Genomic DNA, 17,004 nt, shown 5'->3' with positions numbered 1-17,004 from the left:
TTCCTAGGCTGCACATAGTACGGGAACCCTGGGCCTGGCCCATGAAAGAATTTTCTCCTAGGCCTCCAGGCCTGTGTCAGAGGGGCTGCCGTGAAGACCTCTGATATGGCCTGGAGACATTTTTCCCATTGTCTTGGGGCTTAACATTAAGCTCCTCATTAGTTATGCAAATTTCTGTAGCCGGCTTGAATTTCTCCTCAGAAAATGAGGTTTTCTTTTCTATCACATTGTCAGGCTGCAAATTTTCTGAATTTTTATGCTCTGCTTCCCTTTTAAAACGGAATGCTTTTAACAGCACCCAAGTCTTGAATGCTTTGTTGCTTAGAACGTTCCTCCACCAGATAGATACCTTAAATCATCCCTCTCAAGTTCAAAGTTCCATCTGAGACCAACTCCACCTTGATTTCATTGTTCATGTCATTAACAGTATTTTTGTCAAAGCCATTCGACAAGTTGCTAGGAAGTTCCAAACTTTCCCACATTTTCCTGTCTTCTTCTGAGCCCTCCAAACTGTTCCAACCTCTGCCTGTTACCCAGTTCCAAAGTCGCTTCCACATTTTCGGGTATCTTTTCGGCAACGCCCCACTCTACTGGTATCAATTTACTGTATTAGTTCATGTTCACACTGCTGATAAAGACATACCCAAGACTGGGAAGAAAAAGAGGTTTAATTGGACTTATAGTCCCATGTAGCTGGGGAGGCCTCAGAATCATGGCGGGAGGTGAAAGGCACTTCTCACATGGCGGCAGCAAGAGAAAATGAGGAAGAAGCAAAAGTGGAAACCCTTGATAAATCCATCAGATCCCGTGAGACTTACTCACTACCACGAGAACAGTATGGGGGAAACCATGGGGCCACCCCCATGATTCAAATTATCTCTCACTGGGTCCCTCCCACAACACGTGGGAATTATGGGAGTACAATTCAAGATGAGATTTGGGTGGGGACACAGAGCCAAGCCATATCAGCCTGGGAGAAGACCGAGTGTGAGTTCACTGTTCAAGGTCACACCACCTGGAACAGTGCTGGGACTGGAAAACAGGCCTCACTGGATTCCGGCCTGCGTCCTGCCCACCAGGTCACCCTCTTACTCTTCTGCCCCTAATCAATCAGAAGAGGGAAGGAGAGGGTCTCCTGAGACCCCAGCACACTTACCAGGGGCTTTCAGCTACAGAAGGGATGCCTGGACCTCCCCAAAATGCAGATGGGCTCTGTGCCCAGGGATAAAACCCAGCAGTTCAGAGGTCAGCCAGAAAGGTGCATTTTATTTTATTTTATTATTTTTGAGATGGAGTCTTGGTCTGTCGCCCAGGCTGGAGGGCAGTGGTGCAATCTCGGCTCACTGCAGCCTCTGCCTCCCATGCCATTCTCATGCCTCAGCCTCCCGAGTAGCTGGGATTACAAGCATGTGCCACCACACCGGGCTAATTTTTGTACTTTTTAGTAGAGACGGGGTTTTGCCATGTTGGCCGGGCTGGTCTCAAACTCCTAACCTCAAGTGATCCACGTTCCTTGGCCTCCCAAAGTGCAGGGATTATAAGCGTGAGCCACTGCGCCCGGCCCAGAAAGGTGCATTTTAAATAAATTTCCAGGAGTTTCTGGTGCACAATCTCCCTGGGCTACACTCTGACAAACCAGAGGCCTGGATCAGGGCTGAGGGATCCCACTGTCCAGTTCTAGCGACCTCTGCAGACCCCTGGGAGCTAACGTAGCCTCAGCTGCATCAGGGCAGGACAGAGGCAATGACAGCATCAGTCAGGAACCTCCTGCCTTTTCAGAGCCCCCAGCAAGCAGCAAGCTCTCAGCGGCAGGGGAGGGGTGGCCATTTTCCCATCACGCAGCGAGTGCTGCAGATGGAACTCAGGCTCCTCCTGGGGTGTCTGTGCCTGCCCCAGCATCCCATGGCCCGTCACCTGCACGCGTACACCTCCTGCGGGGGCTGGGTGTTGGGGGTCATGATCCAGGGCGCCACGCGGAAGACCACACTGTCTTGGAACACCAAGGTCTCGGGGAACTCCTGTGGGGGGGGCGGGGATGGGAAGGGAGGGGCTGTCACTGCCACCAGGGCCCAGCACCTACCACTTCCAGCAGCTGTTTGGAACCGCCCTGCCCAGCTCTGTGTTGGAAGGCCACTGCCTGGAAGCCCAGGCCCCCCACGCTGCGCCGCCTTCTCGGCCTACCAGGTTGGAGCTGTTCAGCATGGAGACGGTGAGGGTAATGAGCCCCGGGAAGTCGGTGTCCGGAAAAGCGAGGCCCTCCACGTAGAAGTCCGTGTTGCACTTTCCGCCTGGGAGCACCAGGGAGTGAGAAGGCTGCTGGGGACCCAGGACTACCCTGTACTTGGGGGACAGTTTGCCCCCTAGGAGAAAGGAGGGGAGACTCAGGTCTGCGTTCCCACTTCCGACGCCCTTTCCTCCTCTCCCCAGGGCCTCCCAGAAGCCTTTCCCAGGGTGGCCATGTGTCCTCATCTGAGGACCGCTTGCAGCCATATCTGGCCAGTCCTCTTAGGAGAAAGGCACCAGAGTCCCAGCTGGGACACTGCTCTTTGGTGAAGCCCAGGAACGGTGTGGCAGGGGTGACTGAACCATTCCAAACTTTACAGGAAGTCCAGTATACACCATTCCTTCACTCACTTCTGAGCATCTGCTCCGGCCAGATGTCAGCTGGGGACAGGGGCACAGCAGGGGGCCAGGGAGACAGAGTCACTGTCCTCCTACCCTCACCCCCAGAGAGTGCCCAGTCTCCTGGGAGACCTCATCATCAAAATAGCAGACAGAGAATGTATCTGTGATAGAGAAAATCCCTGAGGACTTCCTGGAGGAAGTGCTGCCTGGGTGGAGGCAATAAATTGACCTATCACCAAATCACTATCAATTTAATCACCTTAAGAATGCAACAGAGGCCAGGCATGGTGGCTCACAAGTATAATTCCTAGCACTTGGGGAGGCCGAGGCAGGTAGATCATTTGAAGTCAAGAGTTCGAGACCAGCCTGGCCAACCTGGTGGAATCTCATCTCTCCTAAAAACAAAAATTAGCCGGATGTGGTGGCGCATGCTTGTAATCCAGCCACCTGGGAGGCTGAGGCAGGAGAATCGCTGGAATCCGGGAGGTGGAGGCTACAGTGAGCCGAGATGGCACCAGTGCACTCCAGCCTGGATGACAGAGTGAGACTCTGTCTCAAAAGAAAAAAAAAAAAAAAATAGGGTCTGATCCTCAGGCCTCTGCAAAAAAAGCCCCTCCCATGGCCTTCTCCATCTCCTTCCATCCAGAAGCCAAAGTCGATATACGCCGACCTGACCTGCCGCCTCCCCTCCGCCCTCATTCCCCACTTTAACCCTTGCACCTTCCACCCCAGCTGCACTGGCCTCCCTGCATTCCTCCACACCACAGGCACGACCTCACCTCCGGGCCCACGTGCTTCCCATTTTTCTGCCTGGAGCGCTCTTCCCCTAGGTGTCTGGCTGGCTGTTTCTGTACCTCCTTCTGCTCAAATGGCAGCTCATGGGGGACACCTTCCCTGGCCACCGTCTCTCCACACACCCCTAACTCCACTCCTCACTCCACACCCCCTTCTTCTTCATAGCGTGTCACAGTGTTGGGCACACTAGGTGTCTTATGTAATTATTTTACCTAGAGTTCTCCCAGCCACAAAGATGAAAGCAACGTGAGGACAGGGGCTTGGTCACAGCCGTGGCTCTGTGCCCCATGCCTAGGACCAAGCCTGGCACCCACTTAGTTGTAAGTGCTCGTAGGCCACTGAGAAGTTCCTGATGTCTCTGATGAGCAGGAGGTTGCAGAGCAAATGATTACATGGCACATGACGTCAGCTTGCACTCAACGTCAATAACCAGGAGGGGTGTGTGTGTGTGTGTGTGTGAGAGATAGAGAGAGAGAAGCAGGGAACAATAACGAGTCATTGTGTCTGTGTCTTCCATCTAGAAGGTAGTAGACCAGTTGTTGTCTGTCTTGCCCACTGCTGTGTCTGCTGCTTAGAACTCAGCACATAGGACCGGGCGTGGTGGCTCAAGCCTGTAATCCCAGCACTTTGGGAGGCTGAAGCGGGTGGATCACGAGGTCGAGAGATCGAGACCATCCTGGTCAACATGGTGAAACCCCGTCTCTACTAAAAATACAAAAATTAGCTGGGCATGGTGGCGCGCGCCTGTAATCCCAGCTACACAGGAGGCTGAGGCAGGAGAATTGCTTGAACCCAGGAGGCGGAGGTTGCGGTGAGCCGAGATCGCGCCATTGCACTCCAGCCTGGGTAACAAGAGCGAAACTCCGTCTCAACAAACAAACAAACAAACAAACAAAAAAAAAACCAAAAAACAAACAAACAAACAAAACCTCAGCATATAGTAGGCACTCAGGATTTACCTGCCACACAGCTGTGTGATGGGATTGTGCCCCAGTGGCCAGGGCAGGAAGGGAACACAGATGGGGACGACTCACGTGTGGCCTGAAACACCCTCACTTTGTCCATCTCAGATCTGGCCACGTGGAGCACCAGTGTGTGCGTGATGAAGAAGTCCCTGGGGGTCTTCGTGCTCAGGGTCATCAGGGACATGTCCTGCAGGTCTGGGATGAGAAGGGCATTGCCTGAGTCACAGGCCCCTGAGACGGCCGCTGGTTTCCCATAGCCACCTCCTGGCGGAGCCTCACGCCTCACCCCTCCCCTGAGACCTCCCTTTACCATGTTGCCTGGCTTTCTTTTCTTTATGCTGTTTTGCGTATTTAAACGATGGTTTTCATTTTGGAATGAGAGCTCATTAAGGTTTTGGTCTCCTCCCACAAGGATAAGGTGGGGATGCAACCTCAGAGAAGTGGGGACCACATCTATTAATATTTTGTTCCTTGCAGCGTTCCCTGAATCTGGAACCTAGAAAGCCGAGAACTCCCTAGAACAATGGCCAGTGCGTGGCAGGTGCTCAGTTGAGATTTGTGCAATGAACGAGTGAATGACTTCTGTGCTGGTCCTGAGCAAGAAACCAACTTTGTGAACCAACTTGAATAATAGAAAGGGGTGGATGTGGGGGAGAGTGAAGAGGTGGTTTCCGAGGGCCTGATTGACAGACATGGGTTTAAAGTTGACTTTGGAGTCAACTTGGTTTGAATCTGAGATCTGGGTGGGCTCAGGAAAGTGATTTCAGCTCTGGCTGCCTCTGTTTCCTCGTCAGTAAGATGGGGCAAGAGTTGTACCCGCCACAGGGCTGTTGTGAAGATAAAGTGAGGCGATCCACAGCGCTTATTCCAGCTCCTGGAACCCCGGGAGTGCCCACAAAGGGCAGCCATTGTGATTATTACTGCACGCCTGGCACTCTACAAAGGCTGAACCCTGGCATCGGGCCAGGCCAACTGCATGGAACCTGGAAATACATCCATTTCTATGTTATTCTAAGAGCGCCCCAGGATGGCCTTCCAGCCCGAGCCCCTTAGCGCCTTCCTCCAGCGCAGGGGGATGATGTGTCCTCACTTCAACCCTAGGGCCACCACTGAGCAGCCGGAGGTGTACTGCAGAGACGCTGCACCCGCCCACCCACCCTCATGCCCCTCAACCCGCTCCGGTCTTGGGACGTCTCGGGTTCAAACCCCAAGTCTGCTACGTATCAGTGGTGTGACCTTGGGCAAATTGCTTAGTTCTCCATGCCTTGGTTTTCCTATCCATCAAGCTTTGTGTTGGAGGATCCCATAAATTCATCGTTCCAAAGTGCTCAGAGTCATGCCCGGCCTATGGCAGAGTTCTCAGAGGCTGCCCTGATGTGAGTTTGGGAATGAGAAGTTTTCATTTCCAGTGATTTCAGGCTCCAGGTTTGACCTAAGAGCATTGAGGTCGGGCAGCGGGGTGAGGCATGGAAACCACAGGAGGCGTCAGGAGACAGCATCGGCCTCAGCTCTTCCCTGACCGCTGTGTGAGCTTGGGCAGGTCACCTGCCTCCCCGGGGCCTTTGCTTCACCTATAAAACGGACATGCTAACAAGAACATGCTTTCAATAACCCTTATTTCAGAGGGTCGCCTCCAGGTTTGGGCTGTGTGGGCAAAAGGGCTTTATAAAAAGCCTTTCCCATTAACTAGCAAATGCTCCTTACCTTTGCTGTCAAGCACTTCCTCATCCTCGCAGTCCCTGGCAGAAGATTTGGGATTGTCTCTGTCACAGTTCACCAGCAGGATGGCACCTTGTCCACCAGGGCCCCAGCTCCAGGCCCTCTGGACACCAGCAGAGAAGAGTCAGGCTGAGACACTAGCGTAGACCGCTCCGACCCTTGCAAGAGGCACAGCCGACCTTCCCCGTCACCTCTGTAACCCAGCGCAGTTTACACAGCTTGCTCCCACATCAATTCATTCTTTTATCTCAAGAGTGGGTTTTTACCTTTTACTCCAAAAGTCACAACCAAATTCACCCCAAACACAATTCATCCATGTAAACAAAGGAGCCCAAAACAGTCAAATGGATTTTAACAGCTTTTAAGAAATGTTGGCCGGGCACAGTGGCTCACACCTGTAATCCCAGCACTCTGGGAGGCCAAGGCAGGCGGATCACCTGAGTTCAGGAGTTTGAGACCAGTCTGACCAACATGGTGAAACCATGTCTCTACTAAAAATACAAAAATTAGCTGGGTGTGGAGGTGCACGCTTGTAGTCACAGCTACTCAGGAGGCTGAGGTAGAGGAGAATCGCTTGAACCAGGGAGGTGGAGGTTGCAGTGAGCCAAGATCATGCCACTGCACTCCAGCCTGGGCAACAGAGTGAAACTCCACCTCAAAAAAAAAAAAAAAAAAAAAAAAGTTGAGCTTGACAAACTAAATGCAGCTAATTATGTATGCCAAGATTCTAATCTAAATAGTTACTATACTATTATGTGAACTCTGAATTACTCATTCAGCAAAGTGTGGTACTATTCTTAGCAGCCAGTTAGTATCCCTCCAAAGATTAAAGCACATGAAGCAGCCCCACCCTGTAGGGACCTAACAGCGATGGCGCCTCCCTTCCAGGAGAGCGTTTGCCCCCAGGCAATGACTGCATTTTGGGAGGGATATGGGGATAGATTCTACTCCTAGAGTTGTAATTCTTCCCACTTTTGCTGACCCCACAAAGGATCTTCAACTAGTTACAAGTCACAGCCCGCAGTGCATACCAGCATTAAATGCTGCAGGCAGTTTGGGGTTCCAGGTTTACCTGTGGACTCTGGTTTAAGACAGTGCTCACCTGCCCCGTCTGCACACCCCACCATTCCATCTTTCCGCCACACACCCGCCTGCTCCCCACCTGGCTCCTTCCTGCCTCTCTCCCTGCCATTTCTTCCTTTCTCGGTTATTCCCCCATGTAGGCAGCTCCGCAGAAATCTCTCTCATCAGCCCTACAGCATGGAGTAGGGAATTTTTGAGCCAGAGTCAAGACCTGCCCTCGAACTTCCTCTCTGCTGTGTATTCATTGGGTGACCCAGTAGCGTGTCCAGTTTGTAGGACAATACATTTTCTGAACCCACACTTGGTGAAAATCTGATCTTGTAAAATAGATGGGAAATACATAAGCCAGAATATTAATGCTGATGCTAATTTTCTTTCTCTCTTTTTTTTAACAGTTAGCATGGGATACGTGAGACAGACCAGCATTTGCCCCCCCACCACGAGGGGGCGCCCGGGGAGAAGCCAGCAGAACGCGGAAAGGAGCGCTTGGGTGAGCGGTACCTGATCTTTCACGGCTCTGGTTGGCTTCACTTTGCCGGTGCGGGTGATGTCTGCGCACAGGGAGATTTCTGAAATCCCACCAAGTAAGAAGAGAGGGTTGGTGAGGGTTCAGCGTTGGGGCATCCAGCCTTGCCCCAAATGGGCAGGTCTTTTCCCCAGGGGACTGTCTGTACCCACAGCGGGAGTCCCTCTTCCTCGCCTTCAGAGGAGACACAGGTTCAAGACATCCCTCCCCCATGGCCCCCAGGATGTCTGGCTACAGTTCAGACAGCAGAGCTGGGGCCTCTGACCACACCTGTTCCCCTTCAACGGGGCCACAAGTGCGATGTCAACCAGACCCTGCCTGTCTGGCCACCCCCAGGGATTTTGGAAGGAACTCCCAGCCACCCCAATGACAGGTTCAGTGTGAGCCCCGGCCCTCAGTGACCTTGGGGTGGGGGACACAGCAGTGACACTAGCCCCACCCAGCTCTTTGTGACATGTGTTGTGACTGCCTCCGGGGACAACTGCAGCCCTGAACATATCCCACTTTGTCCAAATGTCGTGACTGAGAAAGCAAACATTTGCAAATCCTTCCTCCCTCATTGGAATATATGACTGCAAGGTCATTCCAATAAAATAGATCTCTGTGTCCCACAGCATGATAGGGTGACCCTTGTCCCACATGAGACTGACTCAGATGACCTTCTAAACATATTTATATCTTAGTTAGGTCCAGACAAGCATTGTCCTTTCATGGCCTGACTCCCCAACTCCTTCACTAACCAATTGTGTGACCTTGGACAAGTCTGTTTAGCTCCTGTGCCTCAGTTTCCTCATCTGTAAAATGGGATGATAATAATAATACCAATTTCACTGGATTGCTGTAAGGATTAAATGTAAAGTCTTAGCACATGCCTTGCGATAGAGTAAGTGCTATAGTATTATTTAAATGTGTATTAATGAATAAAATGCATTAATGAAATGAAACCTAAAGATTCCATCTACTACATATTATGCATATGTGTGTGTATATATATAGTTTTTATTTTTTGAGACTGGGTCTCACTCTGTCACCCAGGCTAGAGTGCAGTGGCACAACCACGGCTCACTGCAGTTCTGACCTCCCGGGCTCAGGCAGTTCTCCCATGTCAGCTTCTTGAGTAGCTGGGACTACAGGCACATGCCACCATGCTCAGCTAATTTTTTTTTTTTTTTTAAGAGACAGGATCTCACTATGTTGTCCAGGCTGGTCCCAAACTCCTGGGCTCAAGCAATCCTCCCATCTCAGCCTTCCAAAGTGCTGAGATTGCAGGTGTGAGCCACCGTGTCTGGCTGCTACTTATATACTTAATAAGCATAATGATACTAATCATGATATTCTTGCTCAAAATGAGGTCAAGTTAAAGAATGAATTGTATTTAAAGAAGAATATTACATAAATATGAGAAGAGATGGATCATTGTTATGACAGAAATGGTGAAAATGAGATATAAATAATGGAATTTTGGGAACACTGAGTATATTATTGCATAAGACAGTGTCACCATCTACTTTTTGTTTCGTATATTTGAGATATCAAAAAGGAATAGAGGGTCGGGCGCAGTGATTCACGCCTGTAATCCCAGCACTTTGGGAGGCCAAGGCGGGTGGATCACCTGAGGTCGGGAGTCCGAGACCAGCCTGGCCAACATGGTGAAACCCCATCTCTACTAACAATACAAAAATTAACCAGGTATGGTGGCGTGCGTCTATAGTCCCAGCTACTAGGGGTGCTGAGGTGGCAGGATCACTTGAACCCAGGAGGCTCAGCTTGCAATGAGCCAAGATAGTGTTATTGCACTCTAGACTGGGTGACAGAGTGAGACTCCATCTCAAAAAAAAAAAAAAAAAAAAAAAAAAAAAAGAATAGAAACATATATTGAAAATCCATATATCTACTTCCTAACTTGAGAAATAAAATGTTAAGATGTAATTAAAGTTCCCTGCACCACCACCCCCACCTTGCGTTTTTTTATGGTTCACTAACTAGGGATGGAATATTTCTGAACTACCAGAAGCCTGACTGGCTAGAAACCATGCTTTTTCTCTGCTCACTCTAAATTACGCTCCAGTTTAGTGTCTCCTGCAGAGATGTCCTGCAGGGATTAGGGGTGGGTAGGGGATGAGATGGCGCTCTAGGATCCTGGTTGTCACTTACCCACCCCGGTGAGGTAGAGTAGAGCTTTGACTGGTGGAGTCCTGGGTCCGTAGTATGAAATCTGAACCTGCAGGAGAGCAGATGGCTAATGACTTCTCTTAGTCATTCAACAAACACCCACTAGACCCTTACTATGTGCCAGCTCCGGGGAGGGCACTGGGGAGACAAAGATGGGCAAGAACTGGTCCCAACCTGTAAGGAGTGCCCCCATCTGATGGGAACAGAGGGAAGGCAAAAAGTTTGAATGACTGATGCTACAGAGGAGTGTCCTATGGGGCCCAGCAACAGAGACACTCTGCCTGGCAGGGTGGTTTGTGAAGGAGTGCCCTTTGAGGTAGATCTTGGAAAGGGAGTAGGGGCCCAGCAGCTGGAGATGGGGCGGAAGAGGTAATAGAAGGAGAGAGCTGGCTATAAGCCACAGGAACGGACTCTGGCAAGCAGAAGGGGTCAAAGAAAGACCTGAAGAAACAGACCTTGGAAAGGCAGAGTCCTGGGGGATCTGGGGACCAGGAGCTTTGGGTGGGTGAGGTCTCTTCAGGAAGGGATGAGAAAACACCAGTCCCCTGTGCCCACGGTTCAGAAATCCCGGGAGAACACCTTGGATTGGCCAGAGGAGGGTGGAGCATCTGGGTGGGTACATCAGAGTAAAATGGTGGTGGGGAGTTTCCCAAAGCAGAGCCAAAGAGCAGCCACCAGAAGAGGAGGAGCTCTTGAGAGGTCACGCTGAGGGGTCTGGACCTGTCCTGTAGACAGTGGAAATCCAGGAAAATGCCACGACCGTCGCTGCCCCTGCCTGGACCGTGGCATCAGCCTTCCCTCTGGTCTCCCAGCCTCCCATCTGCTAGATCCTATTGCTAGGTCACAGCCAGTGGGATCTTTCTAAAGTACAAATGCTGTCTTGTTATCCGCTGGCTAAAAACCTTTTGTTGGCTTCGTGTCATCCTTAGAAAATGAGGTCCCTGATACCAAACCCTTCAAACTGACTCCCTCACCTCCCTGTCTTCCTTTCTTGCCATAGAGAACTTTCTCAGTTTCCCCAACATGTGTCTCACCCTTTTCTCATCTGGAGAGTGCACGCAGGCTGCTCCTCTGAGTCAAGCTGTCTCCTCTCTCCTGCTCTTAGGTGGATCACCCATGTCATCTTTCAGCTTGCCACTTCTTTCAGGAAGCCTTCGCTGACCACCCCCTGCCCAGCCTGCCTGGATAGTCAAGCTCTGTGTTCCCCCCAGGGAGAACACCAGAAGCCTGCTTGGCTGGTTCTGCTGGGAGCAAGTAGCTATTGGCCCAGAGATCTGAGAACCCCAGAGGGTCTTGTTGAGCCCATCTATAGGCAAAGGGGGTGTAGTATGTAGAATGGGGGTCCCCCCAAAAATACATCCAAATCCTAATCCCTGGAACCTGTGGATGTGATTTCATTTGGAAAGAAAAGTCTTTGCAGATGTAAGTTAAAGATCTTGAGGCCAGGTGACGTGGCTCATGCCCGTAATCCCAGCCTTTTGGGAGGCCAGGGTGAGTAGATCACTCGAGGTCTAGAGTTAGAGACCAGCCTGACCAACATGGCAAAACCCTATCTCTACTAAAAATATATAAAAATTAGCTGGGTATGGTGGCAGGTACCCGTAATCCCAGCTACTCAGGAGGCTGAGGTAGGAGAATCACTTTAACCTGGGAGGTGGAGGTTGCAGTGAGCCAAGATTACACCATTGCACTCCAGCTTGGGTAACACAGTGAGACTCTGTCTTAAAAAAAAAATAATGGATCTTGAGATGAGGAGATCACCCTGGACTAACCAGTTGGATCCTAAATCCCATGGCAAGTGCCCTTATGAGAGAGGCAGAGGGGGATTCCACAGAGAAAGAACAGAGGCAGTATGACCATGGAGGCAGAGACTGCAGTGATACAGCCACAAGACAGACTGCCGGAAGCCCCCAGAACCTGAGAGAGGCAAATCATTGGTTCTCCCGTGGAGCCTCCAGAAAACTCTGGCCCTGCTGGCACCTTGACCTTCGACTTCTGTCCCGCAGAACCATGAGAGGATACATTTCTGTTGTTTTAAGCAAACCATGGTGATTTTCTTTCTCTCTCTCTCTCTCTCTCTTTTTTTTTTTTTTTTTTTTTTTGTGACAGAGTTTTACTCTTGTTGCCCAGGTAGGAGTGCAGTGGTGCAATCTTGGCTCACTGCAACCTCTCGATCCCAGGTTCAAGTAATTCTCCTGCCTCAGCCTCCCAAGTAGCTGGGATTACAGGTGTGCACCACTACGCCTGGCTAATTTTTGTATTTTTAGTAGAGATGGGGTATCTCCATGTTGGCCAAGCTGGTCTGAAACTTCCAACCTCAGGCAATCCACCTCCCTTGGCCTCCAAAAGTGCTGGGATTCCAGGTGTGAGCCACCATGCCCAGCCACCATGGTGATTTTCTATAGCAGAACAGGAAATTGATCTGGGAGCACAGACCGGCGTTCTATGGGGCTACCTGTCTGTGGCCTCCATAGAACTCAGCACCATCTGTAATTGTCTGTTTACCAGCACATCCTCTGATGCCACCACTCATAGGTTTTAAGCCCTATGAGGGCTGCACCCTCAGCTGTCTTATTCATTTCTGTATTCCCAGTGCCTGGCAGTGTCTAGCAGTGTCTGGCATATGTTAGGTACGGACTAAAGGTTTGCTGAATAGAGTTTAATCTGAAACCCGGGCCTCCAGGAACCACTGGCAGCTGTATGCTGTTGTCCCCTAGGACACTACGGCTGGAAGAAGCCATCATGAGCTTTTCCACAGGGAAAGAGGCTCTGGCAGGCTGGTGCTGTGGATCACAGCAGGACAGAGTGTGAGTGGCTGCCCTGGTGAAGTCCTTCCACACCGCCACCCCACAGCTGTGACACTCACCTTCTGGTCACCTGTGCTATCACTGGCTGCTTTCATAGTCAGGGTCACCTCCACCCCAGGGTCCAGGGGCCGTTTGGAGGAGCCTGTGGGAATCTTCTTCGCTGGAGGGCCGTGGGCAGTATCCACGACCACCCCTGGGGAGGCATTGATGCTAAAGGATGTGCAGTCCTCAGGGGCAGAGCTGTGGATGAGACAGGCGGGGAGGCAGAGGTGCAGTGAGGAGGGGCTGGGCCCGCCGTGGCTCTCCCAACACTTCTCCTTGTGATGGTTAATATTAGGTGTCAGCTTGACTGGACTGAAGGATGCAAAGTACTGTTTCTGGGTGATCTGTGAGGGTGTTGTCAGAGGCGGTTGGCCTTTGAGCCAGTGGACTGGGAGAGGAAGGCCCCCCCTCAGTGTGGGTGGGCACCGTCCAGTCGGCTGCCAGCATGACTACAGCAAAAGCAGGTGGAGGAAGGTGGGATCACCTTGCTCGCTGGGACTTCTGGCTGCCTTCTTTCTCCCGTACTGGATGCTTCCTCCCGCTCCTCCCAGCCTTAGATGCTAGACTCCAGGTTCTCTGGCCTCTGGCCTCTGGGACTTGCACCAGTGGCTTGCCAGGGGCTCTCGGGCCTTTGGCCACAGACTGAAGGCTGCACTGCCAGCTTCTTTGGTTTGAGGCTTTCAAATTCAGACTGAGCCACTACCAGTTCCTCTCTTCCCCAGGCTGGTCTCGAACTCCTGACCTCAGGTGATCCACCTGCCTCGGCCACCCAAAGTGCTGGGATTACAGGCATGAGTCACTGCCCCCAGCCTGTTTTTGCCTCTGGAAGCCTCAGTTTACTCATTTTTAAGTGGGCATGGTAATAGTGTTTAACTTTCAGTGAGGATTAGAAATCAGGGACACAAAGGGCCTGGCACATAATAGGTGGGGGCATGGCACCTCCCTGGTCCCTGCCACAAGCATCACAGACAGCCTTTGATAGTTGCTTTTGTTTGAGACAGGGTCTTGCTCTGTCACTCGGGCTGTTGTGCAGAGGTATGATCATGGCTCACTTGAGCCTCGACCTCTGTCTTCTGGGCTCAAGCTATCCTCAGCCTCCTGAGTAGCTGGGACTACAGCTGTGCACCACCATACCCAGCCAGTTGTATTTTTGTAGAGATGAGAGGGTCTCACTTCGTTGCCAAAGCTGGTCTCAAATTTCTGGCCTCAAGTGATCCTCCGGCCTTGTGCTGGGATTACAGGTGTGAGCCACCACACCTGGCCCCCTTGACAGGTTTTAATATTCATCTCAGGTCAGCTGAATTTTTCTTGAATATAGTCAATGTATTTTGCAAGAAAAGTACTTTTCAGACTCAGAATGAAAGTCGCACGCAGAGTTTATAAGCAGAGCTCTAGAATAGGCACACACACTTCTGCAATCTACTCGGCCTCAATGACCTAGGGGTCTTTCTAACCCCTGGGATCTCTGACTTTGGGGACACAGAGAATGGCTTGAGCAAAGGTATGGAGGTATGCATTTGTGAGGTGGAGGTGAGGGAGCATGGCCCTCCCACCTAAATGTTTCGGGGAAGAGGGGGATGATGGCTGCTCAGGAGAAGGAAGGGAGGCGCTGTCTGGGACTACGTTAAGAACAGACAAGAAGTGACAGGAAGGGCTGGAACCGGGGCCCAGGGGAGAGAGGAGGGTCCCGGGGTCAGGCTGCCTGGGTCGAGTCCTGGCTCCCCTACTTACTAGCTGTGTGGCTTGAGGTGGGTTACTTAACTTCTTGCAGCCTCAGTTTCCTCTTCTGTAAAATAGGAATAACAATATTACCTACCTCCCAAGACTATGAAATGAGTTGTACGTAGGAAGTGTGACAGAAATATTAGCCGTTGTGACGTGAGACGTTCAGGGCATAGACTGACAGCGCTCACTGTCTGGCTGAAGGAGGAGAAAAGAAGGATTTCAGCCGGGCGCGGTGGCTCACGCCTGTCATCCCAGCACTTTGGGAGGCCGAGGCAGATGGATCTCTTGAGGTCAGGAGTTCAAGACCAGGCTGACCAATCTGGAGAAACCCCATCTCTACTAAAAATACAAAATTAGCCAGGCGTGGTGGCACATGCCTGTAATCCCAGCTACTTGGGAGGCTGAGACAGGAGAATTGCTTGAACCGGGAGGCTGAGGTTGCAGTGAGCCGAGATCGTGCCATTGCACTCCAGCTTGGGCAACGAGAGCCAAACTCCGTCTCAAAAAAAAGAGAAGGATTCTGAGGTAACCTGTGAAATGGGCAGTGCCTTCCTCTCTGCCCTATCCTGACTAGCTCCCCACCCACCTCTCCAGGGCCGGAGGAAGCACTTGTGACCTTGAGCATTACTCCTCCACGCTGGGTAGAGGGCTCGCCAGGGCAGGCTGGGTAGAGGGCTCGCCAGGGCAGGCTGGGAGAGGCCCTGGACTAGCTCCAGCCTCTGTCAATTCCTCCACACCCATTCTCAGAGGAGTTGGGGTGCCTCAGATGATGTCAGATGATTTTCTTTTTCCTTTTTTCCCCAACCTCTTCATCTCCTGCCTCCCCCATGTGGCCCTGGGGGAGGCGCCCGAGATTTACTGCTGTTCTCTGGCTGCTGAAATGCCACTTGCAAGGAAATGTCCCTGACACTCTTACGGGCAGCATTCTAGGGCCACCGATGCTCCGTCTGGGATGGGGAAGGCAGGGTCAACCACTCCTGTTCCTGACACAGCAATGAGAGCAATGGCCCTGCCCACTCCCTGACAGCATTCCTCAACCCTTTTGTTTAACCAGACCCTGCCACAGGGGCGACTGGGGGAGCGGGTGGACAGGTCCCAACAAGGAGCACTAAGAGGGCGCATGCGTGGGGGTCTGGCATGAGCATCGAGCGTTTGGTGGGTTGCAGATTCTGCATTCATTTTTGTTTGCTTGCTTTGGCTTTGGAGCAAATCATTTGCCTCATTAATTGAGAGCCAGGCCCTGGGGTCAGGTAGATTTCAGTTCAAATCCTCCCTCATGTCAACATCCCCATGGGGTGGGTCCTATCATAATGCCCGTGGGTAGATGAGGCCACAGAGACTTAGAGAGGTTGAGTGAGACCCCCAGGGTCCCACAGCCCTGCAGTGGGCATGGGACACAGGATTTGTTAAATGAGTGAATAGAAACTACCAGGGATGGGCCCAACAGTGTGCTAAGTACTCAACCAACATTTGCACATTTTTTCACATTGAATTCCTATAACCACCCCCTGACGTGAGTATTATCCTCATTTCACAGATGAGGAAACTGAGGCTCAGTTGCCCAGGGCCTCCCTGCTAGCCAGCAGCAGGGCCAGGCTTCCTGCCTCAGTCTCTGCCAAGCCAGAGCCCTGTCTCACCACCCCCACCCACGCTATTACGCACTGAGGGAGGCTTGGCTAAGAGGTGTGGGGTAACAAACTGTGCTGTGAACCAGGAGGCCCAGGGCCTAGCCTGACTTCCAGGGACACTTCCTGTGTGACCTTGAGCAAGCCACAGACCCTCTCTAAGCTTCTGTTGCCCCGAAGACAGGAAGGCGGACGGTCTGATTGGCCCCATAATAATTTATCTGTGGTGTGGTCCTGCGGAATGTGCACTTTTACATGGCAAAGAACCCACTGCCATGAGTCTGGCACTTCCCAGGGCTGCTGGGGTCTTATCTTTCCAGCTTCTCCTCTGGCAATGGCTGCAGAGGCTGGAGCCTGGGTCAAACACATGCTCCTGCGTCAGCAGAACTGGCTCATCCAGCATCTCCTGACCTGCCCCCCAAACCCCAGAAGGTCCCCCTCTCACCTGCAGACGTCAAGCTGAGTCACAGTGCCCAGCACACACACGGCATGGGTGGGCTGCTCTGGGGACACACGGATCCATGTCACCTGAGCCATCGTCTGGCTAGCTCCTCCCTCTGGCTGTAGGAAGCCCCTGGTCTGGTTCCTTTATACTGCCCATCAGAGGCTATGAGTCAGCACCTGCGGTCTGTGGCCCAGAGGCTCAACCCCTCCCCACTCAGCTCAGGGATGTGGGCTCTCAAAATCACCTCTGCCCTGGGGCTGCCCCTTGGACCTCCAGATATGCTGGTACAGTGGCAGGCTGGCTTTGTCCGTACCTGGGAAGGATGGATGGCTCAGAAAGGCTGGGGTGGAGAGTGGGGCTGAGGGGCTGGGTCTCAGTCCTCGAGCCCATAGCCGCATCCCTGCCTGGAGACCCTGAACACAGACCTGTCCAATCTCACCTATGTCAGGCAGGGGAATGAGAGAGAAGGGGAGAA

The 17,004-nt window shown here is 52.0% G+C and overlaps 1 protein-coding gene across 3 annotated transcripts in view; it reads right to left on the bottom strand.

Annotated features, from left to right (window-relative positions):
* The window catches only part of PADI4 (peptidyl arginine deiminase 4), a 36,331-nt gene extending 19,684 nt beyond the window's left edge, over positions 1 to 16,647 (bottom strand). The window contains exons 1-9 of one of the 3 annotated variants that reach the window (XM_074380150.1): positions 16,530 to 16,619; positions 14,466 to 14,520; positions 12,752 to 12,932; positions 9,868 to 9,934; positions 7,689 to 7,756; positions 6,090 to 6,207; positions 4,455 to 4,580; positions 2,182 to 2,360; positions 1,915 to 2,018 (exon numbers count right to left, since the gene is read on the bottom strand). In XM_074380150.1, coding sequence (XP_074236251.1) covers positions 1,915 to 2,018; positions 2,182 to 2,360; positions 4,455 to 4,580; positions 6,090 to 6,207; positions 7,689 to 7,756; positions 9,868 to 9,934; positions 12,752 to 12,787 — 698 coding nt within the window. In that variant the 5' untranslated portion in view covers positions 12,788 to 12,932; positions 14,466 to 14,520; positions 16,530 to 16,619. Of the gene's footprint in view, positions 1 to 1,914; positions 2,019 to 2,181; positions 2,361 to 4,454; positions 4,581 to 6,089; positions 6,208 to 7,688; positions 7,757 to 9,867; positions 9,935 to 12,751; positions 12,933 to 14,465; positions 14,521 to 16,529 lie in introns of those variants that run through there. The other 2 variants (XM_039474039.2, XM_074380151.1) reach the window with 2 other exon arrangements.
* Between the last annotated feature and the right edge of the window lie 357 nt (positions 16,648 to 17,004).

The sequence above is a fragment of the Saimiri boliviensis genome, chromosome 11 (assembly GCF_048565385.1).
Source record: "Saimiri boliviensis isolate mSaiBol1 chromosome 11, mSaiBol1.pri, whole genome shotgun sequence".
In the NCBI taxonomy this organism is placed as follows: domain Eukaryota; kingdom Metazoa; phylum Chordata; class Mammalia; order Primates; family Cebidae; genus Saimiri; species Saimiri boliviensis.
Note: the sequence above shows the minus strand (reverse complement) of the source record. Positions and strands in the feature narration are given on the sequence as shown.